This window comes from Halichoeres trimaculatus, unplaced genomic scaffold, assembly GCF_033239565.1.
Source record: "Halichoeres trimaculatus isolate MK-OKI-2021-1 unplaced genomic scaffold, fHalTri1.1 fHalTri1_scaffold_13, whole genome shotgun sequence".
Taxonomy (NCBI): domain Eukaryota; kingdom Metazoa; phylum Chordata; class Actinopteri; order Labriformes; family Labridae; genus Halichoeres; species Halichoeres trimaculatus.
The window spans coordinates 34,911,488-34,924,463 of NW_027437191.1; the positions used below are offsets into that span (position 1 = coordinate 34,911,488).

Genomic DNA, 12,976 nt, shown 5'->3' on the forward strand with positions numbered 1-12,976 from the left:
TGTTTACATTTAATATCATAACTCAAACTCTATTCATCTCCATAACAACAAGTAACAGCTTCCCTGAATGTGTAAACACACTTGGCAAAACTTTTTACAAACTTTAACATTAGCAGAGTGAAGAAGAGTGTCTTTAAGAGAGTTTGGACTCCTCTGAAAGTAGTAATTCATCTATCTACAGAGGATAAGCACTGAAGACACCTTACGCACCTGAAGGTATCGGATATATCCAGGGGTCAGTCTTGGGATACGGAAAAACATGGCTGCTGTTCCTCCAGCGCCTCTCAGCCGTCAGGAGCGTCTGTTAGGCAACTCTGTGACTCTAAATCCCGTCCCCCCCTGACTCAGACTCTCCTGGACTCCCTCTTCTCCCTCTTCTCCACCAGGCTACGTAAGGCAACGGCAGCAGAGCTCCTTGTGTCCTAACACACACTCTCCTCACGCCCTCCCTGTGTGACACAAACACACACCTGCTCTGAGTGATGTCCCATGAGGGAGAGCGCTCCCTGAAGGTGGCTTATAAAGGCCTGGACTCACTGCGTCAGCTGGTCACATGGTTCTGGACAGCGTGTGTGTCTTTGAGTGTGTGTGTGAGCATGTGTGTCAGTGCAGGATTAGCAGAACAAGTGGAGTTAGGGTGGACTGTTATGTACTAGCGACGCTTTAAGTCCACCGGACACCAATTATGAAGGGAAGAGACACACAACATAACAACACAACAACAACAACAGTAACAAACGCTGCTGTTACGTCTGCAGAGGTCACTGAGAGACAGTTTCACTGCTGGACGCACCAACACGCTCCTTCAAAGTCAGCTACAGGAAGTGGGAGTGATGGGTTACAGACTTCACCTCGTCAGGAGTATTTACCTGTTGGATGGTCAGGTCAATACACAGATATTTTTCTCTGAAAGTAAAAGTGTGTGAACAGTGTACCATCAAGTTAAGGACCTTCCTTCTTAATTCTGCTGAGTCATGAAATCTGGGTATTAACTGTTTCTAGGAAGGATTTCACAGACTCATCCATAACGGCATGCAACGCACCGCTGGTTTTATTTCAAGCTGCATCATTAAATAACCAGAGAGCTTACTCTGCTTCACTTGGAGTTAACAAAACAACTCGATCAGCTTTTCATCAGGACTCTGGTGGTGGAAAAAGGACTAAACCGTCCGGAGCCACAGAGGTCTAAGTCTATAAGTGGTGAACTTTCTAAAGGGAAAGCATTGAGGCCTGTTTCATAAAGCGTGGTGAAGCACCATTGGAAATGGCTCAATGGTTGGTTTGACAAACAGATCAGGATCAGTTCACCACACGCCAAGAACAGATTAGTCTAATGCAGTAGACATGAGAGACTGATTAAAAGGACAATGTAATCTTGTAAGCAGGCCCAGACAATACAATGCAATTAAAGTTTCAAGTTATTTAGCCCCAGCTAAAGCATGTCTGGGCAAAGGGAAATCAAACTGCGCATAGGCTGCTTACACAACCTGGTTTTACAGTGTAAGTTAAGACACTCGCTTTTCATTTCATCAAGACAGAAAGTTCTGCTTTTTTTTTATTATGTTTCATATCTGATTCCACACTTCATCAAGCCACACATACAAGACAAGATATACTTCATATACAACACACCGGACTAAATTATTTTGTTACAGCAGCTTGCAGTAAAAGACTAGAGAAATCAAACCATACTTCTAAAGTTTAAATAGAAGATAGTAAAATAATATTAAGAAATCAAAAGTGTATGAACTGAAGTCATTACAGTCACGTCAGGTCAAACTTTATTTACATAGCACATTTTAAAACAACCTCAGCTAACCAAACTGCTGTACAAGCTTAAAAACACAATGAATAAAAACAAACAGTTCATAAAAAGGATTCAAAACAGAAGTTGGTAAAAAAAAAAAAAACCCACAATAAAAAGCAAAAAAAAAAAAAAAAAAAAAAAAAATCACAATGAACACAAGCAAAATAATAATATAAAATGCTAAAAATGTTTCTGACCAATTAACCAATGGAATTGAAATGAAAAAGTAAAGTAATAAAAGAATAAAATTGTAGAAACTGCAAAGTTAATTATATTTGTAATAAATGTGTGCCACTAATTTTCTATTGTATTTTCTATAATAAATATATAAAAAAAACATGGGTAAGATAATACAAAAAAGTAATTATAAGATAAATTTATTTATTTATTTACTTATTTATTTATTTATTTATGTATTACGATAGCAAAAATATCTGAACTGAAGTCATAACAGTCAAACTTTATTTATATGGCACATTTTTAAAACAAGCGCAGATGACCAAACTGCTGTACAAGCTTAAAAACACAATCAATAAAAACAAACAGTTCATAAAAATGGGTAGAAAAAAAACCCTCACCACTAAAAATAAAAGCAAAATAATTATACAAAATGCTAAAAATGTTTCTGACCAATTAACCAATGGAATTAAAATAAAAATGTAAAATAATGACAGAATAAAATTGTAGAAACTGCAAAGTTAATTATAATTGTAATAAATGTGTGCCATTTTTATTATTATATATTTTTTAATTATTATGAATATTTTAAACAACATGGGCAAGTCTTGATATTTTAGGTATCTTTATGTGAAGAGACATGCTGGATGGGGAATTTTGTGGAAAAAATACAAAAAAGTAAATGATATGATAAATAAATGAACTAATTAATTTATATGGAGAATTGGTTATGTACTTATTTTTTCAGTTGATCATTCCTTTTCAGTCTACCTGTGAATAATATGTCACTGAGTGAGGAGTTAGATAAAACCTAAAATCCAACAGGCACTTGGAAAGACAGACTTTCCCTCTCTTGCGTCATGACGTCATACCGTCAGAGAACGAAGGACGCCTGGGATCTGTGGTGGGAACTGGACGCGGGCTAATGTAAACTTCAGAAACAGCGTGTGTATCTCACAGTATTCCATGCTAACTCCTACCAGCTAAGACACCTTCATGTGTGTGTGTGATTAACGCTTAGTCGTGTCTGTTTCATCTCAGAAGAGTGCAGCGTTTTACTCTGAGCTGCTAAAAATCTAGCCGGCTAACTTAGCGAGCTAACCGCTAAAGCTGCTACAGCTGCGCAGATCCCGTCTCACAGAAAACAGAAAACACCCACACTGACTCTGACCAGGCGAGCCTGCTCAGTTTAGTTTTGTTTTCCTGGGAAACTGTCCCACGGAGTGTGGCATGGGCTGACCCTGTCTCACTGTGCTAGCTCTGGGGTTGCTAACTACATCAGAAACACAAAGGTAACAGCTCGTCTCTGATGCAGTTTGGTTCTAGATAAATTCACTGTTTCATGACTTTTTGCAAAGTCTGGGAGTTAAGTCTCTGTCTGTGAGGTATGTGACAGTAACCAGACACAGTTAACGTCTCTGTATGAAGGGTACGGACCAGGTGTCCCATGTAAACGGGTGGTCTTCATGTCCAGACTTGTTGACGGCTGTGTTGCTTTTTATATCACAGCCACTCATCGCTCAGTAATCCAGGGTTTACAGAAACGACCCCTGAATATGTGACTTTCCCGTCATAACCAGTCAATTTGTCATGATTGATTGATTTCTGTCTGTCTGAAAACAAACTGTTGTCTGTGTTACCAATGATGTAACCTGCTGCTATTACATTCACCACATGCGCAGTTAAACCTGTTTCTGTGTTTGATTGGGGATTATGTAAAAGTCACAATCACTCAAACTTAAATCCACATGAAGATAATATGCAAAAATATTATATATATTTAGTATTCGAGTATTCTACTGAAAATCCCATCGATTAATCGAGTAATCGGGTAAAATACATTTTTGGTTAGTTAAAGAGCAGTTATTTGTCAAATGAAATTTTTCTCTTTATGAAATATAATTTTCTGATACAGCAGAAGTGGTGTGAAAACTCTCTTAATATGGCCTCAGCTCTATTTGAAATACCACTCTTTGATCTTTTTAAAAATTAAACGATTCCTCGAGGTGGAGAAAATTACTCGAGTACTTTTTGTAATCGAGTACCTCGAATCATTCGAGGAATCGTTTCAGCTCTAAAAAATATTCAGGGCTTCTGTAGATTGTACCTCACATTTTGATTTGACACAGAAACTAACAGATTAGCAGGTTATTGACCTGTTGTCTCAGTCGAATAGCTCTCTGCTCTATCGCTTTGCTTCAGCAATGATATTTTCTTGTTATATATGTAGGTTAGCACGCGTACATTCTTTACCTTGTAGCTGGCAGGTAAACTGGTAAAGCTGCAGTGCCGGTCTCACTCATTTAATTAAGGATGTGCTCATTCAAAACAGGTTAAACAGCACATCAATGAGCTGCTCCGACGAGAAAGTTTCCACGTACTTCATTCATGAATCAGTCGACGGTGTAATAGTCTTAGCGTCATCACTTCTCCCTGTTTTTGTCTTTTCATTTCATCCTCATCATCCTCTGCTCTGTTTCAGCCAGGATGAAGAGAAGAAGTGAGGTCCCAGCTTCACAGCATGGGACAAAGAGACATCGCGAGGACAGCAGCTCAGATGAAGAGTCACAGTTATCCAGACAAGGTAGATTATTTTTCCCCTGAACACTGCTGCTCAATAGATATTAACTCTAAACCGTGATCACATATATGATAATCATCTTGATTACCCTGTGAGTGCTGCTCCTGTGTCTCTGTTTCTGTGTGGAGGATAAACACCACTGTGTCTTTATCTGTATTCTGACAGACTCGAGCCAAAATGATTCCTTCAGCGACCAGGACGATCACCGGCCGGGATTCTCCATGCCCTCCATATCCTCCTTCGAAGACCAAGACACTGACGGCACACAGACCTCCTCTAACTTCTCCATGTACAACAGTGTGTCACAGAAACTCATGGTGAGGTGTAAACACCATCAGGTGACTGAGCTGAGGAGGATCCTCCCACTGTCTCACCCTAACTCCATCTTCCTCTCTCCGCCATCAGGCCAAGATGGGTTTCCGTGAGGGTGAAGGTCTGGGTAAGTTTGGTCAGGGACGCAAAGAGATCGTGGAGGCTTCGACTCAGCGAGGGAGGAGAGGTCTTGGTCTCACTCTGCAGGGTTTCCAAGGGGAGCTGAACGTGGACTGGCGCGATGAACCAGAGGTAAAAAGCAAAAACAGGCGCTTCACCTTTCATTTTGACATGCATCTGTCACTTTAATTTCTTTTCCTGTTGTTGTGTTTCCAGCCCAGTGCCATAGAGAAGGTGGACTGGTTCCCAGAATGCACCACAGAAAACCCAGATGCAGAGGAGCTGAAGGACTGGATGACTCTAGGAAGAGTAAATAAGCCTCAGACGCTCACTTTGAGAACATACGACACAGTTATGATGAGTTTTTATCGTTTGTTCAATGATGAATGTTTTTGACCTGAACAGAGAAAACTGAAGATCGAGGATGAGACAGAGTTTTGTTCTGAAGACCTCCTGCACACTTTACTGAGATGCAAGGTGAGTTAAAACTCTTTGAAACCCCTTCAGTGTACTGCACATAAAAGTAAAATATGATGATTAGTATTCTAAAACATGAGGAAGATGAGTTTGTTGTTCAGTAAACAGAGGTGGAAGTAGCGAGGAAGTGAAGTTGTGAGTTCACTCTGTTGACTTGTGTAACTGCTGTGTCTGTTTGGTGATCAGACGGTGTTTGATAACCTGGAGAGTGAGGAGATGAGGAGAGCGCGGACACGATCCAACCCCTATGAGACCATCAGAGGAGGGATCTTCCTCAACAGGTCAGTGTGTGCGATAAAAACTGAGTCCTCAGATTACTGTGAGGACGATATCGATACATTTAATGTTGAGGTTTTATTGACCCTGACTGCAGCTACACATCTAAGAAAATAACTGCCTTGTCTTCTGTTTATTGAAGTAAATATTGTTTAAGTGATATATTTGTCTGGGAACTGTTTCTGTTTGAGTAATGTAAAAGGAAAAATCCTCCTCGGATGATTGAAGCATTGTTTTCGTTCCCTGTTTTCAGAGCAGCTATGAAAATGGCGAACATCGACCACTGCTTCGACGGCATGTTCACCAACCCAAAGGATTCTCACGGGGTGAGTTTGTTTCTCTGATTCGTGCTGCTCAGGCCCATAAAAACACTCAGAGCTAAAGACAAACTCTCATCACGCAGAAACCTCTGACGAGGGATCGTGACGGCGAGCTTCTCTACTTTGGTGACGTCTGCGCAGGGCCTGGAGGCTTTTCAGAGTACATCCTGTGGAGGAGGCGCTGGCACGCGAAGGGCTTTGGCATGACGCTAAAAGGACCCTGCGACTTCAAACTGGAGGATTTTTATGCGGCGCCAAGCGAGCTGTTTGAGCCGTATTATGGTACGCACACAAACCTGCACGCAGCTTTCAGGGGGAGGACAGAAACTCAGATGATTAATGATCCCCTGAAAACCTGACCTGTGTGTGTCCCAGGGGAGGGAGGCGTGGACGGGGACGGAGACATCACCCGGCCAGAAAACATGACTGCTTTCAGGAACTTTGTCCTGGAGAGTACAGAGAAGAGGGGACTGCACTTCCTCATGGCGGACGGGGTTAGACTCTTTCAGATATCACAGTCCATGAACCATCATGTTTTTCTGCTCCTTGATCCTCAGTGTTTGACGACTCTCTCCTGCAGGGTTTCTCTGTGGAAGGACAGGAGAACATCCAGGAGATCCTGAGCAAACAGCTGCTCCTCTGTCAGTTCCTCACAGCCCTCTCCACTCTCAGGACAGGTGTGTGTTTCAGTGGGATCATTTCTCTTCGGTCTGGATTCACCTGGGGTTGAGGGAAGTTAGGGTCCACTAGGGCTCCGTCTGGTCTTTGAGCCCTAGTCCCCTAAATGAGCTCCCCTAAATGAGCTCAAAAACTCACAAAATTGGCAACCAAAAAAATTTGATTCAATATAAAAATTGACCCCCAACATATCAAAATGTGCTCTCTAGCGCCACCTAGGAACACTAAAGCATCTCAGTGTCATAGAGAGATCAAACCAATGTCAAAATGTTCTTCTCAATGAGATGTACAACTTATTCACTGACACCCCTGACCTATCACAAACAGGAAGCCAGAAATTTGCCTTTCAAAATAAAATTTGGCAACTTTTTGGGCCTTAAACAAAAACAATCTCCTCCTAGGCCTAAAATGTTATCGGCTTGAAATCCACTCAGATGACAGAGTGGATCCTGCTTTACAAAAGCTATGTAGGAATTAGTTGTTGCCCAAACAGTTTTTGAATGACAAGCCCTCAAAGTCGGTGAACCCCAAAGAAGCCCTTTCAGCTCCCCCAATTAGAATGAACGGGAGAGGAGGATCCAGCTCCACACAAGCTGCAGCAGTTAGGCCTCTACACAAAAAAGTCAAAGTGGTACAGCTTTAAAAACGACATGGATGGATTCCTGACAAAATTTACCTTAAGAATATTTGATTTTTAGAGAGATTTGGTCAAAATTGTGGCATCTATGAGGAGACGTTTGTAGAACTTGAGTCAGTTTCACCCCTGAGAGGGCAGCAGTTGGTGATGATGTCACAATGATTGAGAGTTCCGTGCAGCTGGTCATGTGACTCACTGAAGGCGGGAAAATGGAATGTTTAACACACTTGAATGTTTAAAGGGATGAAACCTTGACAGTGGAGGTGAAACAGGCATGAGGATTGACTAACGCTGCTCGCAGCTTTAATTTGCAGCTTTAACTAAACTTTTGCTCAGCTCTGCATCCTTCCTGTCTCCTCCAGGTGGTCACTTTGTCTGTAAGACCTTTGACCTCTTCACCCCCTTCAGCGTGGGCCTGGTCTACCTGCTCTACCTCTGCTTCGACAGGATCTCTCTCTTCAAACCCGTCACCAGCAGGCCGGCTAACTCTGAGAGGTAGGACGGTCTCCACGGACGCCATCCATCCGTCTATGATTGGCAGAGACCACTCTGACCTCTGTTGACCTCTCCCTGCAGGTACATCGTGTGCCGCGGCCTGAAGCCCGGGTCAGACGCCGTCAGAGAGTACATGTTTAGGGTCAACCTGAAGCTGAACCAGCTCAGGAACACGGACTCTGACGTCACAGAGGTCGTCCCCCTCAGCATCATCAAGGAGGACACGGACTTCTACCAGTTCATGGTCAACTCCAATGAGAGGTAGAGAAACCAGCACAGAAACCTGACTCTGTCTCTGATGCTGAGTGACTCATAGAGATCATGTGACCTCTCTCTGCAGCCTCTGCGCCGTCCAGATCAAGGCTCTGGCCAAGATTCACGCCTTCGTCATCGACCCGTGAGTGATCTGTCTCCTGCAGGTATCTGTGCTCTGTTCGGTGGAGACTCTGTGATTTAACTCTGCTGTTGTTTCTCAGGACGCTCTCTGAGCCCAGGCAGGCAGACATCAGGAAGGAGTGTCTGAAACTCTGGGGGGTGAGTTCAAGATCAGCTGCACGCGCTCAGAGTCCAAACAGACTTTTTTTTTTTTTTTTTTTAATATTTAAGTTTTTATTCAACACAAAATTAAAATATGTTTTGCAGCTCGACAAAGTTACATTCATTTTTCAGAAATAAGGAAAAACAGTAAAAACAAGTATGACATGTTATTTTCAGACCATTGTTATACAATGTGGTAGAAATAATAATAAAAAAACTTTTTTTGAAAGCAATTTAAAAGAAAAATGATATAAAGTAGATAAATAAAGCAAATTTTGTTTCAAAAATTAAAAAGTCAGGGGTAGTAACATAATAAAAAAAATATGCATTTACACTTTCTTGCATGTCTAAGCCCCTTCCCACACAAAATGAAAGAATGAAAGAGTGCAAACAAGTCCAAACCAAATATGTTTCTGTGCAGACATATATCCAAGTTTGTGGTTATTAACAAGGATACTGAAAACTGAGAAATTAAAGTGTAATTTTGGTAGGGAAAATGAATAAAAAGTAAAAATAAATAAATAAATAAAATAAAATAAGACAAAATTGAATTAGATTAAATACAATAAAATGAAATAAGATAATGATGTAAGAAAAACCCAAACAGACTTTGATTCATTTACTGTGAAAACTCCTCAAAACACATTTTATTTCATCTCCAGGTCCCAGACAAGGCCAGAGTGACTCCAGCCTCCTCAGACCCAAAGTCTAAATTCTACGAGCTGCTAAAGGTCGGTTGTTTCCCTCAGAGAAATTAAAGTATGAAACAGAGATGCTCTGGTGACCCTGGTGACTTTCTGCATCTTCTCACTTCTGTTGCGCCTCAGAATCCAGACGTGGAGTCCTTCCAGTCTAAGATCACGCTTCTCAACTCCAGCACACTGGATAAGCTGCGTCACATCCTGGACCACAGGTGCATTGTGGGTGGAGGAGAGCAGATTTTCCTCTTAGCGCTTGGGGTGAGTCTGCAGAGGCACACAATCAAAACACAGGTCTGGAAATTGTGTCTTGACTTGTTGGAAACTCCCAGTTTGTATTTAGTGTTTCTTCAAATTCTGCTGCTTTGAATGTGTTTTTGTTATAAGAGACCGTGTTTGAATCTCCTCTTGGCTCCTGCAGAAGTCTCAGATCTACACGTGGGATGGGAAGATGCCTCTGCGCTGGAGGAAACTGGAGAGTTTTAAGCTGGAGCTGCCCAGAGACACACTGCTGAGCGTGGAGATCGTCCAGGAGCTGAAGGGCGAGGTGAGAGGAAGAGCTGCACGGACGGACGTCTGACCTCTGTGAACTCAGCTCTGCTTCTGGAAATGTTCAAATAAAAACGTTTATTCTCATCCTTCGTTTGAGCCTTTCAGGATAAAACAGGGTCCAGTGTTTGGTAGAAATGAGCCTGAGCTCAGCGTCTGTTTGCTGCTGTTTTTGGTTTCACGTGTGTTGATGCGGTCTTTGGTCCTCAGGGCAAAGCTCAGCGCAGGATCAATGCAGTTCACGTGATGGATGCTCTGATCCTCAACGGCACCGATGTGAGAGATAAACACTTCAACCAAAGGTAGAGCAGAGTCAGCTCAGACTTGATATTAACATTTAGTAAAAGAAAAATACAAACTAACATTCCTGTGATCACACTAACCTCCTTTTCCTTTGTTCACTCATCGTGTCCACTGCTGGTCCAGGATCTACATGGCTGAGAAGTTTGTGAAGGCCGTGGCCAAACCCAGCAGACCAGACATGAACCCCATCAGGTGATGTTCAGAGAAAGTGACCTGTTGATGAAAGCTGCTTTTAGGCTTTTTTACAGAAATCTTACTTCACCAAAAACATTAGAAAGAGTCTGGACAAGCTGACTAGATATATCTTTTACTTTGTGGTTGAACTGAAAAGAAATTCTTTCACTACGTCTCCTTTGGTTCAGACAAACATTGGTGAAGTAACTTTGAGCTCAAGCTGCGTTCAAGAGCGAAATTTTAGGATATTAACGTCACTATTTTGATTTAATGTTTTTAAAACTTATAAATGAGCAGCTGAACAACCAGGTAGAAAACTAAGATTCAATCTCCAGACGTTTTGTTAAAGGAGTTGGTGATTTTTTTGGGAAATAATTAAGAAATCTTCTAATTTTCAGTGTATTCGTGCTTTGTGACATGAAGTACTGGGAAATTTTAGTTCCAGGAACTTAAATAAGAAATAAATGTTTACTGTTGCTCATTGTAGTCTTCTTACAATCATTCAAAGCAGGCCAGTGAGGAGCAGTGAAAGGAAATGCACTACACTGCTCCACCAGTAGATGGCAGTACATAGAGATGGAGGCTGACACCACAGAGTTCACTTGTTAGCATGGGGAGCCTGGTTCCTGGTGGTATTAGGACCTAGTTCCTGGTCAGAAAGTTCCTGGTCTGTAGTGAGTCTAAAATGTGTTTCTATGTTATTTCCTCAGAGTGAAAGAAGTTTACAGACTGGAGGAAATGGAGAAAATCTTTGTCAGGTAAGACGTGATGAGAGCTGTAAACATGTTCAGTAACACGTGACACACGTTAACGATTTGAGCCCTCTCTTCCCTGTGGTGGTGCAGACTAGAGATGAAGGTGACGAAGAGTTCAGGAGGAGTCCCTCGTCTGTCTTACACCGGCAGAGACGACAGACACTTCCTCCCCACGGGTCTTTACATCATCAAGACAGTCAACGGTATGAAGCTGTGTCTGTGGAAGAGTTTCAGTTTAATGTTTGAGTCACTGTGAAGTTTTTGACTTTTGTTCCTTTTTATCCAACTTTCAGAGCCGTGGACGATGGCGTACAGTAAAAACTCCAAGATGAAGTTCTTCTACAACAAGACGACCAAGGAGTCGACGTATGAGATGCCACCGAGCTCTGCTGCCCCCTTTCAGTGAGTCCTGTTTCAGACTGGTTCATATTCACTCACAGGAAACAGAGATATGGTCTGTTGAACGATGTGTCTGCTCCTCCGTCCTCAGCGTCTGCCACTCAGAGCGACTCTTCTGGGCCTGGGTGGAGGGCGTCATCGTTCACGACTCACAGACTCGAGTGGATCCAGAGAAACTGTCCAAAGATGATGTTTTGTCCTTCGTGCACCAGAATTACCAACCCTGAAAGGCTGAGACCCAGCGCTGCTCCAGAAACCCCCTGAAGACTGAATGCACTAACTGATGAAGGAGGAAACAGAGCCACGGGAGTTTATCTCACAGCGCCTTACCTGGTTTCTGATTGGTCAGCCAGCCCCCAAGTCACGTTTGATAAATCCCTTTTTATTTCTAGTTAAACACAAACCAGTAAACTGATCTAAGGCTGTTTCCCTCTGAAATACTCCACTAAAGAAGATGGTTCAGGTTGTATTAGTAGCTCTGTGCTCAGGTGAGCTAACAGGTGACTGTCCCTGTCCACTGAGAGCGTTAATCAGGAAGGTTCACCTCATGTCGTCTGCTGTTGGTCTGGATCAGACTGCATGTCCCCGTGGAGGAAATTTTTACACTTTGACTTCATACTTTGCCTTTTTGTGTGTGTGTGTGTGTGTGTGTGTGTGTGTGTGTGTGTGTGTGTGTGTGTGTGTGTGAGAGTTCATGTTTCAGAAATGCTCCTGTAGTTCGTCTCGTTTTTCAAAACAGTGTTTAACTCTGCATCCCTGTGTGTGAAACCTGCTCGGCTCACTCTGCACCTGCTCCGTATACTCCACAGATATCTGTTTACACACACACACACACACACACACACACACACACACACACACACACACACACACACACACACACACACACACACTCTGAAAGCTGCAGACTGTCCCTTAGGATGAACCGAAACAAACATTTTAATCATCTGTAGAGCTTTTCCTCATCTCCACTTCAGCTTTTAAACCGTCACAGATGTAGCAACGTGTATAAAAAGCCCATTACACCATGTTCCTGTGTGTATGCGTGTGTGTGAATAAGATTTAAAGGTTCCTGTTGGACTCTGGTTCGTTGGGTTCGTTCTCTGTGATTGTGCCTCATATCATATGGATGGTTTGTTTCTGCAACACTGCAAACTCTTTCTTGTAACGTTCGGTTTGAACCCCTCTGATGTAAATAATGATGATGTAGGAAATAAAGGGAGAAGCCCTTCAAAGAAATGTTTCCAGAGTCTGATGGAGCTTGATTTATAATTCAGTAAGAGCCCTGACCTGGAGCTTCAGAGGTTAAAAATATTGTGTAGTATAAAAAATCTTCAGTTTGTGTAGATCTTTATGGACAAAGTGTTTCCTCATCTCTCTGCTGATTCTATGTGAGTATTATTTTCAATCGAAGCAGTTCATCTTGGTTTATTTAGACTGTCAGATGTATAAACTGAACATCTTTGCCACGGACCTGAAGACAGTTTCTCAGTGTCAGCCCCTGCTCTGATGTCCCCAAAGTTCCCAACAGTATCTGGATGGGCTGTGAGTTCAAAGTCACAGTTTCATCACTGACTTTCTACCAAAATTTCTCTAAAGTCAGGATTTTTTCTTCTCGGTACTCTTCACCGCTCGCCTTATCTGTTTAAATAATATATTTTTGCTTATTCTGGGATTAAAA

The 12,976-nt window shown here is 42.2% G+C and overlaps 1 protein-coding gene across 5 annotated transcripts; it reads left to right on the plus strand.

The window, feature by feature from the left end:
- Nucleotides 1-2,833: 2,833 nt before the first annotated feature.
- Nucleotides 2,834-12,519, plus strand: cmtr1 (cap methyltransferase 1). 5 transcript variants are annotated; one of them, XM_074685698.1, is made up of 25 exons: nt 2,836-2,929; nt 3,026-3,276; nt 4,467-4,568; nt 4,731-4,882; nt 4,971-5,129; nt 5,214-5,306; nt 5,403-5,474; nt 5,661-5,755; nt 6,004-6,076; nt 6,154-6,352; nt 6,446-6,564; nt 6,651-6,747; nt 7,748-7,880; nt 7,962-8,141; nt 8,221-8,277; nt 8,357-8,414; nt 9,080-9,148; nt 9,245-9,376; nt 9,537-9,662; nt 9,875-9,966; nt 10,091-10,159; nt 10,852-10,899; nt 10,987-11,099; nt 11,190-11,298; nt 11,387-12,519. In XM_074685698.1, exons 3-25 carry the CDS (start codon nt 4,472-4,474, stop codon nt 11,520-11,522), a joined length of 2,478 nt encoding a protein of 825 aa, XP_074541799.1. In that variant the 5' UTR covers nt 2,836-2,929; nt 3,026-3,276; nt 4,467-4,471; the 3' UTR covers nt 11,523-12,519. The 5 variants fall into 5 exon arrangements, with proteins under 5 accessions (XP_074541797.1, XP_074541799.1, XP_074541798.1 ...); XM_074685696.1 differs by lacking the exon at nt 3,026-3,276 and having other exon boundaries at nt 2,834-2,929; XM_074685697.1 differs by lacking the exon at nt 3,026-3,276 and having other exon boundaries at nt 2,839-2,929; nt 4,471-4,568.
- Nucleotides 12,520-12,976: the final 457 nt, after the last annotated feature.